Source organism: Haliotis rubra, unplaced genomic scaffold (genome assembly GCF_003918875.1).
Source record: "Haliotis rubra isolate DU_JTF1 unplaced genomic scaffold, ASM391887v1 Scf68, whole genome shotgun sequence".
Taxonomy (NCBI): Eukaryota; Metazoa; Mollusca; class Gastropoda; order Lepetellida; family Haliotidae; genus Haliotis; species Haliotis rubra.
The window spans coordinates 2,431,822-2,449,182 of NW_025767390.1; the positions used below are offsets into that span (position 1 = coordinate 2,431,822).

At 40.7% G+C, this 17,361-nt stretch overlaps 1 protein-coding gene across 2 annotated transcripts; it reads right to left on the minus strand.

Annotated features, from left to right (window-relative positions):
- Nucleotides 1-262: 262 nt before the first annotated feature.
- On the minus strand, nt 263-14,898 carry LOC124258043. Of its 2 annotated transcripts, XM_046692116.1 has the most exons (6): nt 14,663-14,897; nt 5,820-5,926; nt 4,246-4,302; nt 2,947-3,056; nt 2,199-2,341; nt 263-1,244 (listed from the first exon to the last, which is right to left on the minus strand). In XM_046692116.1, exons 1-6 carry the CDS (start codon nt 14,730-14,732, stop codon nt 1,090-1,092), a joined length of 642 nt encoding a protein of 213 aa, XP_046548072.1. In that variant the 5' UTR covers nt 14,733-14,897; the 3' UTR covers nt 263-1,089. The 2 variants fall into 2 exon arrangements, with proteins under 2 accessions (XP_046548072.1, XP_046548073.1); XM_046692117.1 differs by lacking the exon at nt 5,820-5,926 and having other exon boundaries at nt 14,663-14,898.
- Nucleotides 14,899-17,361: the final 2,463 nt, after the last annotated feature.

Sequence of the window (17,361 nt, forward strand, 5' to 3'; positions counted from 1 at the left end):
GTAACTGGTAGTACATGACTTCAGTAGTTTGGTACATGCATTTCTCCAGAGGTTGTCTCCACAGCAAATGTTGAATGTGTTAAAAAATGTAAGAATATCCACAACTCTGCCACTAAGTTTGCCATCGATTCTCACTAAATCATTGATGTTCACTAGTGTTCTCTGTGTTTGTTTACACTGACAGTGACGGACGAAATATTTCTATTTTAATCACACGTATATGTTAATGACATATAGTTAGATTTCAGTGAAAACAGTCATCTGTAAAACACTGACATTTATTTACAAACTAAAAGCTGCAATCGTAAAAAAAAACCAAAACATTTGTTCTCGTTTTATGTGATTAATGGTTTTGTAAAGAAATGTATGATCATAGTCAGGGCCAGGTCAGGATCCATGATCTCAGCCAATGAAATATGAGGAAGGTGTTAAGACACTTATGTATCATAACGATTTGTTATCTTACCAGTTTATGAAATAACACCTGGACAATAAAACCAAAGCTTTGACACACAAAACAGAAGTTGACGAAATGAAAAGCGATGTTGATTTGTTCAGTTAGGTTTAGAGGTAAGGCTGGAGATCCTAACAAACATCTAGCCCATTTGGAACGGGGTCGGGTGGTCAGACTCACTGACTTGCTTGACACGTCATCCCAGTTGCATAGATCGATGCTCATGCTGTTGATCACTGGTTTATCTGGTCCAAATTCGATTATTTACAGACCGCCGTCATATATCTGGACTATTACTGAGTGCGGCGTTAAACAAGCATGCAGGCAAGCAAGCAGGTAAGCAAGCAATCCAACCAACAAAACAACACCTTTTTTGTTCGCCTCGCGTGACAAACACTGATATTTATGACCTATTCTGTCCCATAATCCCAATTAGCATTTTCTGGTCATATATCTTCATGCTGGTCACTAAAGGCGACCATGTGAATTGGGTGGTCAGGCTGAATGATTTGATCATTCCGTTCCATCGTATCAGACGTCCTTTATGGGTGCTTCTATGGACGATGTTACAACCGCCAGTCATTTCGTGAACTGTTACACGCCGTTTGCAGATATAGATAAAATTATATAAGACGTTAGACACAGAGAAGCAGAGCTAATATTTTTCGACTTGAAATCCTTGGTTTGTTTGTGGTATTGCCATATTGGGTGTCCATCCAGCGTTCATCATCTGATTGCCGCCGACCACGGATACTGTGTTCATTGGCACCTATACCATTCCGGGGATGGGCTGAAATAAGTTGAAGAGTCATATTCATGGACATATTAGATCAAGCTTCATCACAGACATCCTGTCTCCGTGGTGGAGTGGAAAATAACTCTGCCAGAATATAGAGAGAGGAAGGTCGGTGGTGCGACTCCCGTCTGTGTAATTATGAAAGATGTTTAAAGATTAAGGGTTAAAACAAGGAATGGTCGGCTTGGAATCAGTATACTGAAGCTGGTCTTATAGTGCTAGCCCACTGAGATACCATGCCGCAGTGAAGAATTTCTTTCTCCAGAAATGTTTTGCAGAATTTTTAATTTTTTTAGCAGCATGTAGCAAAATTGTCTTAATTCAGTACACATTAGGTTCTATCTTCGGATAGTTTAATATGAATTTATTAAATAATCTTTTCCCAATGAAAACAACTTAGAGTTGTAGGGTAAAGGGTTTTTAGAAGCAGCACACCACCCAAGAATTACAATACCTAACATAACATTAATCAAGACAAAACAAAATAAAGATAGTGATTTCTTTATAAAAGATGTATTCCCACTCTGTAATGCAAGTTGATGGACTTTGGGTTATCGCAGATTCGGGTTGTGTTAGCGACTTAATCATACTACACTGAGGCAAGGTGTCTCAATGTGCTTCCACTGTTACTCGTACAAGTACATACGACCACATGTCCATCCATGCATGTCACTATTATCTTGCAGTAATCTTGAAGACACATGACACAATAAATGTGTTCCTCTTTTTCTCCAAAATGTCCAAATTTTAACGTGAAGTTCTAGTGTTTTTAAAAAATGAGACCACGACAATCTGGACGGGCTACATTGTATGCTCTCGGAAATCGCCTGGGTGAACAATTACTTTTGATCTTAACCAATACAATTGTCCAGATAGCCGGGTTTCGGATAACCGAGTTTTCGTGAAAAGGTGTTCGGATTAATGAGGTTCCTGATTAGTGAGACTTACTTGTGGTCGACAGGCCAGCACACCGCCCAGTATTGTGATGACCAGTGTGAGGAGCCAACCAAGTATCATGCTGATCAATAATGCTGTACAGGACGGCGAAGAACCTCCTTGCAGTGCCAGTGCATAGATCGTCGAGGGCATCGCTAGACAGACAAAACATACCATCCAGAAGAGTGTGGGTCGAGTTGGATGCCGGTTCAGGAATGTTTCACATTATTTAAGACATGTTTCAACAGCACATATTCGCTAAACATAGTACAAGAACATTTCCAGTGGCAAGTAAGACAGGTATGACAACTTCTATATTTGATTATATACATGTAGTATCCCGCTCTTATTACTCATCAAATACAAAATTCCCATACAACAGATAATTTCCACTGGAGTTGGGCCTGTTTCGCGAAGCGCTACTTCCGATACTAAGCTGGTTCCCGGCTGCCTTTGCGATATGCGAGAAAGGGCCCAGCTTACTTCCGGTTTCCGGTGACAAGCGTATATTCAAGAACCAGTTCTGGTTCCAAATTGCGCGACCGCCAAATGTGCTTTTACTGACTTTAACACGCTAAGTTGGGGATGGTTAGATCGGAAATTTGTTATTCCTGCAAGTATTTTCGTTTCCTATCTGTCAATTGACAACAATGAGACCATTCAAAATGGTATTAAACATTTTTTTGTCACCGGAAGTACTAATGTGCCGTGACCTGCTTACGGGCCCCATTAAATCCGTGAAATAACGAAGTATTCTTACTCGCAAGATTTGTTGGCATAACCGATTCCCGTCAATGCCAGTAATGCCACGACGACGAAGATCCCCATGGCCAGGAGAGTCAGGATGCAGAATACCATCTGGGCAATGTACTGCAGAGGAAGATTCAATTTGCTGCACTCAGTCGGCGTATGGGTCGGTACAGGGAAGCTTATAGTGGTGTATTGAGTTACTATTTCTGCTGTATGTAAACCATCATAGTTAATGAGCATTTACCACCGCTTTAAACTTTGTAACGCTGCGTCATGAGGACACCAAGACGTGACGCAGGTCATAATTCGTGACGAGCAAAACAGAAAAGTCACGGGGTTTTTTTTTGGCTTCAGGAAAATATTGCTGAGGCTAAAGAAACCATTTTAACCCCTTCGTCACAACGTTAGGTTTAGGAAATCCATCAGTTCCTTTTTGGCGGCCATTTTGGCGACCATCTTGGATTTTCAAAGGCTCGACATTTTTAGTAACATTCTATCCTTAAACATCGTCTACTTCAAGGAGAACTCAGTTACAAGCTTTCGTTTTTTAATTTTGCAGGAAGACCGTTTGAGTGGTGGTACTAATGTATATACATAATATATGCATGATTTTGTATCGTGTATGGGTCTGACTGAAATAACTTCTACAAATTATGCCTGTGTAGTTAGCAAACATTATTATCCTCGTTCTGTTTAAGGTGCGTAATGCCCCGAAATAGCGACTTTTAGCTTATTTGATCATTCGTTCTTGCAGTGTTGTATGTGTGAGCGTGTATGTGTGCGCACGCGGGCGTGTGTATGAACATGCGCGTGCGTGTCCCTCTCTCTCTGTGAGTCAACACGTATGTGTTTGCACGCGCGTTTTGGGGACTTGTTTGTGCTGCCTTCTGTCCATAAAATTATGTACATGCACGAACATGTGAAAATTATTGTATTCTTCTACCTAGGAATTGTGTGTTACCAAGGAAATAACAGTTGGGATTAAAATAACGTATATACATAGCACCCATAACTCAACAGTCAAGTCTCGATATAACAGGGCGGTGGGGTAGCCCAGTGGTTAAAGCGTTCGCTCGTCACGCCGAAGGCCCGGGTTCGATTTCCCACATGGGTACAATTTGTTAAGCCCATTTCTGGTGTCCCCCCGCCGTGATATTGCTGGAATATTGCTAAAAACGGCGTAAAACCATACTCAGTCAGTCAGTCAGTCGATATGACACATGCGCTGGGTTAACCTATAAAAACACGTCCACTGGGTAACAGTGACATGCTTGTTTCTGCGGACCTAGATGGATGGAAATATCCTTACGCCTCCTTTTGCCCGACAGCAAGTTGCCATGAGTCCTATGAGTCCTGGCACGATGTACTGGAACACAAAAATATAATTGCTTGATTGCTTGTTTTTGTTGCACGCTGCACTCAGCAATATTCCAGCTATATGGCGTCGGTCTGTAAATAATCGTGTCTGGACCAGACGATCCAGTGATGAAACATCGAACTACGCAGTTGGGACATCATGACATGTGTAAACCATATAGCTAGCCTGACCAGCCGACCCGGGTTAGTCGCCTCTTACGTCAATTCTAATCCGGATCTTCATCGGTTAAATAGTTGACATGCACAAACTTTGCTCAGTTGTAATTAATATCACTAAAAAATATTAAAACGCATTTAAGCCCAAATAGTAACAAACACGATATGTGTGTACGTGATGTCTGAAATGGACTGTACCTGTTTCTCAGGCTTCAAACTTTTGCTGTTTATATTTGTTTTCCAATTAGAGTCATTATCATTTGGTGCAAAGTTACTTTCAGGTTGGTAAATCACTGGGGATGAATTGGCTACTTGGCTACTGTTGAAGGATATCAGAGAAGCAATATACATGAAGTGTAAGATAACATCTTGAGCAGCAAGATAGTCCCGGTCTAATGTTGCCATTTTGTTAGAAATTCCGGCTCACGTGATGCAAAAGAATGGGACGAAATTGGTTCATATGGAGATACGGGGCGGTGGGGTAGCCTAGTGGTTAAGGCGTTCGCTCGTTACGCCGAAGACCCGGGTTCGATTCCCCACATGGGCACAATGTGTGAAGCCCATTTCTGGTGTCCCCCATGATATTGTTGGAATATTGCTAAAAGCAACGTAAACCTCACTCACTCACTACAGTACTTTGGTAAATGCATTTCGCCAGAGGTTGTTTCCACAGCAAATGTTGAAGGTGTTCAAAAGTGTACGAATATTCATTTCCCTTCCACTACGTTTGCCATCGTCCCCGTCGTAATAATGCTGGAATATTGCTAAAAGCAGCGTAAAAATAAAACTCACTCACTCATTCTTTGGCCGTTGCGTTTATATAACACTGATAAGACAACTGATATATGTATCTAATATAGAAAACAAGCCTGATAAGATGATTGACATGCATGCATCATATGTGTAACCAGTGCGTAGACAAAAGACGTCAATGCACCTTGCGCATAAAACAAAATTAAAACAAACTTAAAAGAAAATTAAGATAATTGACATTCACACATCTTAATAAGACAAATGTCATGCATGCATCAGCCAAAATCACAATCATCATACTTGCAATGACTGTATACTGGACATAATTGAATAGATGTGTGAAACGATGGTGTAATGTCGTGTTGAACATTATACGTTAAACAACAGCTTAAGTGATGCCAGTCTCAGACGTTTACCATTTTGGTGGACCCCAGCGGCTTCTGTAAGGTTCTGACATACCTATTAACATAATGGGAAGAACCGGGATTCGAGCTGACAGCACACAATTCCAGGATCCCAGTGTCATAGTTTAATTTGTGTATTTACATCTGAGATTGTAAGTTCAATATTGGCCACGATAGCAATGGAGTTACTTACAGCGAAACCTAAAACCCATACTGGAAGATATGCAAATCCTGTAAAACTTGCCGCGCCCTTGAAGAAACTGTCGAAGTATACGCCCATCAAGGCGCTGAAAACAGTCCCTGTAAAACAAAATATTCCAGCAATATCACAGCTAGCAAAACCAGAAATGGCATCATTGTACCCATTTGGAGAATCGAACCATGGTCTTTGGTGTGACGAGCGAAAGCTCTAGCCACTAAGCTATGCCATAAAATATGTTATAAAATATGTTATGTAACTGAAAACAATATTTCAGTGCTATTAGCATGTTAATACTCGGAGCAGATTTAGCACACAACAAAGACTTTATACAAACATTTATTTAAATGTTATTTCTAGGTTTGAACTATACCATGAACCTTGGCGCGATTAAAATATCTGTTAAATTCCTTGTTTTCCGCATGAGTCTTGACAGGAATCACCAGAGGAACATCCGGTGAATAAATATACTACTCACACTTTGCTAAGGATCACAAAAATTCAGAACTTTGCTTAAACGTCGATTTATTATTTGAAATTGTATCCATTTAAAACTGGATAAATAATGATATGGTAACCCCTCTTTAGGCAAACAGTCACTTTAATCTAACCTTGTGCACTTGATACATGAGCAATCATAAAATATGGTTTTCATGGCACCAATCAACCATTTTGCAAATCATGGAGGTTTTGATCCTCAGCGAAGTGTGAATAGTATATGTACAAAGGTACACAATAAAAGTCTATCATGAAGAACCTCCACATAAATAAAACCGCAATATATAAACAATTAAGAGAGGATGGGTTATGTTGTCAGACACGATCCTTCTAGTGGGGCGCTCATTTTCCAAACAACTACTCCAAAGGAATAGGAAAGGATTGGTTCCGCAAACGTATATGTGGGTTAGACCTTGACTCGAGCATTTAGCTCCGAGCTCCAAATTTTCACTAAGCAAGAAATCGCTCCTTGAAGACACTACAGAATCCATTAATGAAGGACGGAGTCGTATCCATCACATGGAGAGCTTTCGGTGGTATGTTTTTGCCCAACATCCCTTCCTCGCCCCCTTCTGATCTCAATAAATTATGTCGTTGGAAGATATTATATGTCAAACAGCCTGTGGAGATTATATAGTGTGTATTCAAACATATGATGGGGTGGAAGTTTTGCAACCTTTACAGAACCCAGTGTAAGCAGAATTAGTAAAACCCAGGACAACGTATTGTGGCTTAATGGGTCGCCATGCCAGAGGCCAGGGTTTGATTACCCACATATGTAAAATGTGTAAGCCCTTTTCTGGTGTCTCCGCAATGTTGATACTGCTATAATATTGCTATAAGCGGAGTAAAGACATACCCACTCACTTACTTAATGGTCGAGAGGCGTTTGCCCCTTAATATAAAGTTTGGCGCTCCCAGGACGCCAGGGGACTCCAAGGAGAACAGACAGATCTGTTACATAGCATTTACTGTATGTTCTTGCTTTGACATATACCATATGGTATAATAGGTGCAACTAATACGGTGTCAGCTGACAGGAAACCGGTGTGACCACTTGTTTTTTTCACCAGTACTAAACTAATCGGAAACATGTTATTAGCTATACTGACTTATACACCCTTTATTCCTATCTTTCTTAACACTGGTCATTTCATTTCCATTGTTCCTAGAATGATGACACGGCGCTCTCGAACGTCGTATACTTGACTTTAAGGTGGAGACACGTATGTTTGTTTGTTTGTTCGTTGTTTAGTGCTGCAGTCAGCAATATTCCAGCTACATGTCACCAATATGTGAATAATCCAGTCTGGACCAGATAATCCAGTGATCAACAGCATAAACATCGATCTACGCAATTTGGGAACCGATGACATGTGTCAACCAAGTCAGCGAGCCTGACCACCCGATCCCGTTAGTCACCTCTTACGACAAGCATGGGTTGCTGAAAACCAATTCTAACTTTCACAGGTCGACACGTATGTGGTCTATCTATATGGCTGACGTGGAAATACAACAGCCTATATCTATAACTATGACCTGGAAACTATTCATATATTATTATCAATATTATTGTCATTACTAATTCGGACGAGAACGCATTCAGCGACAGGTTTAAATAAGAAACATGACCGACAAATTAAACAGTGGCTGATAACACTATCAACCATTTGTTTACATCAAAGCATTTTTATACCAGTTCTTCAACTGCACTGATGATTAGCAATTCCTTTAAAGACACAATGTCACTCCATGCTTCTCTAAAAATACTAACTATCAGTCCTCAGAGAAGCTACCATGTAATTTATTCCAAAAACAATTACGTTATATAGGTTACAGTCTTAAGTTTCGAATGAATTAATGCAACGTTGCATTAAATCGACTCTCGCGCCCTCTAACGGCCGAACATAATTTCAAGAGAAATCATATGGAGTCATGTCTTGAGAGCTCTTTACGAATATCCTACGCACAACTTCATTTGTAACTACTTGTCCCTTTCCGTAACCGAAAGAAGACTCGTACCCCTCTCGTAGCCATTTTACTGAACTTACCTGGCTGTTCTACCAGCAATTGGTCCTCCCTCGTAAGAAATAGCGAAAAGTAACAACAAAATAATGATCGTTTGTTAAACAACTTTTTTATTCGGGTGTCCAAAATTATGAGACAAATCATCAGCGTTGGTCTGTCGATTTCATGTGACTGTGCAAAATTTGGTTTTGTTGCAATTATTAGATTTGTGTTAGTGAGCAATTAATCGGTCTAAAATGAAGTCAAACGGACTACATTCTCTTCCCACAGAGGTTACTCCTGTCATATCTTCCTACGTTACCTCTGTTCTAATACGGCCGTTTCAGGGTGTGAGCGTTCAAGACTCGTGATTGGAGGCAATCGGATTTAGTTGTGCAATCAGCGCCGTTGTTTCAAAAGTGATCATTCGCCAGGCCTCGGTAATTTCCGTATGCATCGGGAAAACTAGAACGTCTTCCCGAGCGCGATGCGCAAACGTTTCTTCTAGACAGAACTCAGTCATGTAATGGCGGATCAATGGCGTCTCCATCGCCCTCGTTGACAACGAACAAGCTCGCCATTAAATGTCTCGTGTGTCACATCAACACAAGTCCCCGGCAGAGGAGGGATATTTGTGGCCCCACATTTGCTTGTATTAGTCAAGTTGAGCAAGTGTTGGGAAGAAATATCAACAAGAATCAGGGATTGGGATGTAACTTTGTCTGCCTCTCATCATAAATGATAGCGATGATCGTTTTCGCTTCACTCATACATGGGAGAATCTCGTAAGTTAGGGACTTGCCACTACCGGTTTTATTCCCGACAAACACATCTTGTCCATTGATTCCTGCACTCTCTATTGCTAGTTTCTGATTTTCAGTTAAACATGAAATACCGAATCTTTCCTTCGCACCTTGATCAACTAACACCATGGAGGTCGCCATGTTGGATCTAAGTCTATTTAACACGTCTTCTGACTGGATAGAAAGAAGGGAGATAATTTGTGTTGCGTTGCCACTAGGGGATTTTACGAGGACCGGGAAATATGGCCGTATTAGACTGACTGACTGAGTTTAGTTTTACGCCGCTTTTAGCATTTACCAAAGTACTGTAGTGAGTGAGTGAGTTTTACGCCGCTTTTAGCAATATTCCAGCAATATCACGGCGGGGGACACCAGAAATGGGCTTAACACATTGTGCCCATGTGGGGAATCGAACCCGGGTCTTCGGCGTGACGAGCCAACGCTTTAACCACTAGGCTACCCCACCGCCCTTGGCCGTATTAGAACAGAGGTTACGTAGGAAGATATGACAGGAGTAACCTCTGTGGGAAGAGAATGAACGGACTATAGTCGCCGAACTATTTTCATGGGCATGTAACTCTAGTTTACTAGGAAAATAAACATGGCATCCACGCCAAGGAAAGTACCTCAAAGGGTTAAATACTTTCCTACGCCATAATGTTAATGTATTTTGGTTATATAAATTCAGAAAACCCAGGAGGTCTATACAATAATAAAAATATACTTGAAGTGTCTAGGAAAAAATAATGCAAACCGAAATGAAAATTATTTCAACTAACTATTTTGACCCAATTTGTCCTCTACATACGCGCATTCTGATTTGCTGGGCGAATATTTCTCCCGGACATGGCTACGAGAGGGGTACGTACGGAAGCGTAGTAGGGCCACAGTGAAAAAAAGTGTTGGTCTTACTATCTCCTACGTAATTCTTAATATCTCCTACGTAGGACTTAGTATCTCCTACGTAGGACTTACTATCTCCTACGTAGGACATAGAATCTCCTACGTGGTACTTATTATCTCCTACGTAGGAGATAGTATATCCTAAGTGGGTATCTCCTACGTAGGACTTAGTATCTCCAACGTAGGACATAGTATCTCCTACGTAGGACTTAGTATCTCCAACGTAGGGCATAGTATCTCCTACGTAGGGGTTAGTATCTCCTAAGTTGGTATCTTTAGGACTTAGTATCTCCTACGTAGGACATATGTCTCCTACGTAGGACTAAGCATCTCTTACGTAGGACTTAATATCTCCTACGTAGGAGGTATCTAGGACTTAATATCTTAATATCTCCTAAGTAGGACTTAGTATCCTACGTAGGACTTAGTATCTCCTACGTAGGACATAGTATCTCCTACGTAGGACTAAGCATCTCTTACGTAGGACTTAATATCTCCTACGTAGGAGGTATCTAGGACTTAATATATTAATATCTCCTAAGTAGGACTTAGTATCCTACGTAGGACTTAATATCTCCTACGTAAGACATAGTATCTCCTACGTAGTACTTAATATCTCATGTATGAGATGATCGATATACGTTTATATACATTAATCTGAAATGGTCGACTTAAATCCCCAGACACGCACACACTCTTCTGGTTAACTGTTTCAGTCACTGTTAGAGTCTACAGTCATTCGTTTCATTCACTATTAGAGTCTACAGTTATGTGTTTCATTTACTATTAGAGTCTACTGTTTCCTTCACTATTAGAGTCATGTGTTCAACTAATTGTTGCACATTACTGTGTTGGACCGACTGTTTTACTTTAATGCCTTGCGTTCAGTTTGCTCTACTATTACGCGTTGCAGTTAGTTCACTGTGTTATGTTGCACTTTGGTACACTTTACTATTATGCATGTCAGAACGTTTCAGAGGTCGTTGCACATGAGTCACAATCTGCGTGTACAGACGTGTCTTAGACTATCGGTGGCAAGCTATGCGTACGTATCCCCTTATAATTATACAAATAACTATAATGACAATTCTTTGCCTTTTGAATTTCGTATTGTTTTATGCCGCACTCAACACTTTTCCACCCCAGTCAAGTCAACCCGAAACAATTACGAAAAACACGAGCCGCAAACGAGCGTTGCATCCGATCCAACCTAGCCCCATCTGAAGACATGCAACAACTTGCCGAGGTCGTGTTATAACTCGAGTTTCATATCAGAACCTCACCCCAACCATCCCACCCACCTGTGTGTGTGTGTGTGTGTGTGTGTGTGAATAGATGTATGTATGTTAGATTAAACATAACCATACCCAAACCTCCATAACTACAATTAGAACAGGGTCCACGTCACCCTAACGTAATACACACACAATAACACTGTATAGTAACACTGCGTTTGTGTCATGAATATTCACTAACTCACATTTCTACTATCTAACGTCCTGTATAGCCAAACATTTCTCAACTTAATAACCATACTTCATAATCCGAACCTTAAAAAGGATATATTAATTACTACGTAGGAGATAGTATGTCTAACGTAGGAGATACAAAGTCCTACGTAGGAGATATTAAGTATTATGTAGGAGATAGTTTGTCCTACGTAGGAGAAAATATGTCCTACGTAGGACTTAATAACTCCTACGTAGGAGATAGTGACACAACAAATTTCACCGTGGCCCTACTACGCTTCAGTAGGTACGAGTCTTCTTTCAGGCTACGGAAAGGGACGAGTAGTTACGAATGACACAAGTTATGATTGAAACCAGTTCGGCAAACACCGACAACAGCGCGTGCGACAGTTTTCAATGTACGGTGCAATTGTTTACATTCCATATATGGCAAGTGTTATCTGTTTGGAAGCTGTTTGCCTCGAAGTTTCAATGATCGATTTCAGGCAAGTCGTAAGGGATAATAAGTCTTTTATTGCACCAATCGGAAGCTAAAGTGAGTGCATATAAAAAATATCCAATATATCAAATATAGCTGAAATTATTGTCGAAAATGTGTGACATTGTGCCTTTAAAATATTACTTATAAGTATGAATAAATGTGAAATACGAAAGGCGACTTTCTACTAGGTTTCTACGTTCAAGGCCATCAGTTTCTATTCTTAATGCTTTTGCCCACGACCAGGTACCAAACAATTAATGAGTCCCATTAACAAGTCAGTTAGTCTGCAAAAGTAATGGAATATCCAGAAATCATAGGCGGTAGTTTCAGATTATATGCATAACAATGTATTGCTACGCAAACGTCGTTCATTATACTTTGTAACTTTCTCGCGGGGCCTTATCAGAAACTCCGTGAGAATTTTGTAAAATGTAAAACTTACAAGGGATGATTCGGCGGATATTGGATAATATGTGCGAAATTATTGACCCTCTAATGTGACTTATGAAGCATATCTTAATATATGTCAACTTTTATTTTCGTTTAGAAGACACACCCACGCCCTGTGTACACTGCTTTCATTTCACAATACAAGGTATTGCTTTCACGTACTCCAACGCCCTGCTTGTGGAGGTGATAACGCCAGAGCGCCTTGTTCAGCAACAATGGATAAACAAACAAAAGCTGACTATATCTTGGGCCCACAGTCGTGTCCTCTAAACCTGGTCTGGTAAATTAGGTTGGGCATATTGGAGACGGCTTTATCGTCGGCAGATACATAGGAGAAGTAACTAGATAGTACTAATTTATGACCTGATGGAACTTACCGAAACATGTCAAATCCCAGGATTACTCCTATTGATTGACTTTGAGAAAGCTTTTGACTCGGTTGACTTGAAATATATTCTCAATGTTCTCAATTTCTATCATTTTGGACCAGATTTGATTCAGTGGGTAAACCTTTTCTACCATGATATTGAATCCAGTGTATTAGTTGATGGCTTTGCATGATCCTTCTTTAAAATAACGCGGGGCTGTCGTCAAGGGGATCCTCTATCGCCTTATATATTTTTGGTTTGTGTTGAAATTTTGGCATTAATGATAAAAAATAATAGCATATAAGAGGAATACAAATGACGCTATTGAATACATTATGTCACAATTTGCTGATGATACGACGATGACACTGGGTTGTTCTGAAAGATGTCTTTATGCTGCCTTAAATACATTTATACAATTCTTTGCAAGATTCTCTGGGATAAAAATTAATATTGAAAAAAACAAACCTAATTTGGATAGGATAACAAAAACACATCAAGACTTAAGTTATGCAAAGACTGGAATTTTGACTGACCTCACACTGAATTTACACTTTTAGGTATTCATTTTGAAAATATGGTTGAAAACATTTATTCCGATAAATTGTCTCAAATTACGAAAGAAATGAATACCTGGTCAGCACGAACACTCACTCCCTTTGGAAGAAACACAGTTTTGAAATCACTCCTGCTTCCTAAATTAAATCAGCTATTTGCTACACTCCCAAGTCCTCCGGATCATGTTTTAAAATAAACTTCTAAAGCCATGTTTTAGATTTATTTGGAAAGGAAAACCAGACAAAAGGGACATTATTATATCTCTCCCTAAACATGGTGGATTAAAGGTACCAAAAATCAAAGATACAATGGCTGCCCAAAAGCTTGGATGAGTAACAAAATTATTACAGAAATCAAATAGGTGGGATTATCTTTTTTTTTAGAAAGATAACATGTGAAATTTACCTATGGTCTGCAGATAGTAATTATGTTAAAAATGTTGTTGCTCCAACCTTAACTAGTCAGTTTTGGAAAGATGTGTTAATTGCTTGGGCTTGGTTTATATCTAAGCAGAAATATCCTATTACAAGTGAATTTGAAATCCAGCCACAGTCTATCTGGTGTGTTGATGACATATTGGTTTATAACAAACCTATTCTGTATAAATATTGGCATAGGGAGTTGTGTTTGTATCTGACATGTTGACAGCAGAAGGGAAATTTCTTATCTTTGATGACTTTATAGATCTATATAAACTCAAAACTATTTTCCTGGCCTTTGAAGGGGTCAAACAAGCAATTATTACATCCATGTTGAAGGTAAATATTTCACATTTCACTACTCTGAGCATTAAACCGACATACCCTTTAATTTGTCTAAACTAAAATTCAGTGAAAAATGTAGCGAATATTTCTATGAAACACTCCTTTGCTCTTAGTTTAAAACAGAACACTATAATAAAAACTGGGATAGCTTGAATCTAAATCTCCTACCAAAGGACTGGGGAATATTTAATATTATCCCATGGAAGTGCACCTATAGCACTGATCTAAGATGGTTACAATACAGAATTGATATTCTACCTACAAAACGGTTTCTGTTCAGGCAAGATCAAGTACATAGACTCTCCCATTTGTAGCTTTTGTAAATATAACATTGAATCAATTACCCATCTCTTTTGGGACTGTGAAATTGTTCAAGATATCTGGAAAAACCTCATGTACGCCAAGTCCTCAATACCTCATGCTTGCCCACTACCCCAAGTTCTCAGCACTTCATGGAAGTCCAGTAGCCCGAGTCCCCATGCTTGTCCAGCACACTTGCTCCTTTAGAGGCGACCCAAACGTAACTGTTAACTCACCACATGCGAGCACCAAGCCCGATATAATTCCATTAGCGATATAAACGCTCCTCTTCTCTTGGTCGGCCATGTTTGTGAAGCAATATCAGAGCCACCTTAAAATCGGACAAATAGCCACCCTGTTCGATCGCCCTAGAGCTTATCTATGTGTTTGCCGATCGTCAGCAATATCACATCAATCTTCCTTGAATGATTATCTGAACTATAAATGACTTCAAGGTACAAGTGCTGCACACTGCATATGAATATGTAACGTGTTGATATAGAAATATGATAGCCAGCGTTATCAGTAGGTGTGTATGCTGTCCGTCAGCATGTCAGCATGCTATCCGTCAGCATGCATATTTAGACCTAAATGCGGTCTCCTCCGATATAGCAATGACAACAAATTGATCATCATCAATCGTGTGTTATACAGATAACTGGTACATTATTATTATAGGATATTTATATAGCGCACTTATCCACGCAACTAGTGCATGATCAAATCGCTGGTATTTTCTCCCTCGATCATTGGACGTCAAGCTCAACGGCACATCGTATTATCAAATCTCAATTCCATGGGGAATTGCAGCCACTAGGCGCACCGAGTTAATTATTGTGGCCTTTCATCCTAACGAGGTACCCATTCACAGCTGGGTGGACTGGGACACACATAGTCACAGTACTTTGTCCAAGTTCACTGCACGTTGCTGTACCCGCAACTAAGTGTGTGCAGGTCTTCATGTGGCCACAATCTGGTCATATACCAACGGATTCACGGGTTCTTTTAAGTGCACAGGGTTGTGTACTATACACTAGGGGTTGTGACAACACGGAAAGAGTCTGCACACAAAGTTGACTCTAAGGTTTTTCAACGCGGTCACAGGTGGGCTCGATCCCGGCACCTTAAACCCGCTGGATCAGTAGCCTGGCGCCTCAGCCAGCTCGCCCACCGCGCCCCGGGGAACAAATAAGGGAACAATACTTCATAAGTTTTTATCAATGCGATATGGCTGTACGTTACGATGAACACTCACTCACTCACTCACTCATTCACCTGATGTAAATGGAATACTGTTAAAAGCGTTGTTAGCCGTAACTCACTCCCTCACTGCCTCTCATTCACTCACTCACTCACTCACTCACTCACTTATATGCTTTGTTGGAGTACTGCAAGGCTCCATTTTGTTATCAGAGTTAACTGTGTGGCGGCTTGGATAACAAATGTAGGTTGTCTCACATACGTGTTGTTTACGTAAGTACACATATCAAGTGTGACAAAACCTTGAACACTGCGCTGCTTATCAAGGCACACTGAAAGAACTCGCCTGTACAGGTGAGTGAGTGAGTTTAGTTTTACGCCGCACTCAGCAATATTCCAGCTATATGGCGGTGGTCTGTAAATAATCTAGTCTGGACCAGACAATCCAGTGATCAACAGCACGAGCATCGATCTGCGCAATTGGGATACGATGACATGTGTCAACCAAGTCAGCGAGCCTGACCACCTGATCGCTCCATACGACAAGCATGGTTGCTGTGACGACCGATTTATAACGGTTGATTTAGACCAGACAACCGTAATCAATATTATGAGTATCGATCTATGACGAAACCCTGAGGTAATGGAAGTCTCATATGTTTGTCAATTTTGTGTAATCCAGGAGCAAGATACTGTTGACGAACCTAGGAACACATTAGGAGGGAATCGGGATTCAAACCCAGAATCATAAGTGTCAGAGCTTCCCAGTGAACACAGCTTTGAAGAGCACAGTATAGTGTCAACGGCGCCACCCTAGTACACCCAGTGAACCATCGGGACGTTCTGGAATTAGGTTTCTGATATGTTCATGGGACACAACACTGCAAATTAAATAGAATTCCATCCCCAAAAGGCGGCTACTGAACTCTCAGGAATATGTGGGACGGCCTGAAAGTTAAAGCGTTCGGCCAAGGTCCGGGTTCGATTCCGCAAGAAAGTACACTGTGTGAGGTGAGGTGAAATTGGGTTTAACGTCGTGCTTGAGAATATTTCGCTCATATGACGACGTGCATGCGTGTGTATGTGTATGTGCGGCTGCTTGTACTAGCCCAGACTTAAGCTGGTTTTATAGTGCTAGCCCACCGAGATACCATGCCGCAGTGAAGCATGAATACCCCACTCAGACACATTATACTGACTCCGAGCCGACCAGTCCTTGTTGTACCCATTAATGCCGAGCGCCAGGCAGGGACCAACAAGTACCATATTTTAACGTCTTTTGGTATGACGCGGTCGGGGATCGAACCCGCGACCTTCCGCTCTCCGGGCGGACGCTCTAACCACTACACCACGGAGGCGGTCGTACACTGTGTGAAGTACGATGTGTGAAGTACACTGTGTGAAGTCCATTTCGGTTAAGGCGAGAATTTAAAGATGTCTACTTTTCTATTTTGGGGAACATGATGCTTCGGAGTATATTCTGACAAAAACTGTTCAACAGATAGCTATATACGTATATGTGGAACAACAAAAGCGATAAGATAACACGGGAAGCCAGTAGATAAAATGGAGCTGAGTGGTATCATATCACCGCCTGTCAAGAATAAGGCTTGTTATCATAAACTGCCTTACCCCTGAAGCAACGCACCAAACACAGCTGGTACGAAAGCACGACTGCGCAAATATCATACCATACAGTGCAGCTGGACACTATGACGTCACGCAAATATAATTC

Excerpts from the sequence above, each read along its gene's own strand:
- LOC124258043 (XM_046692116.1), bottom strand. The coding sequence starts at position 14,732 with ATGGCCGACCAAGAGAAGAGGAGCGTTTATATCGCTAATGGAATTATA. Across the intron at positions 5,927-14,662 it reads GGGCTTGGTGCTCGCATGTG|GGACTGTTTTCAGCGCCTTG; the intron begins GTGAGTTAACAG and ends TTTGTTTTACAG. Across the intron at positions 3,057-4,245 it reads GCTGTCGGGCAAAAGGAGGC|TACATTGCCCAGATGGTATT; the intron begins GTAAGGATATTT and ends CTTCCTCTGCAG.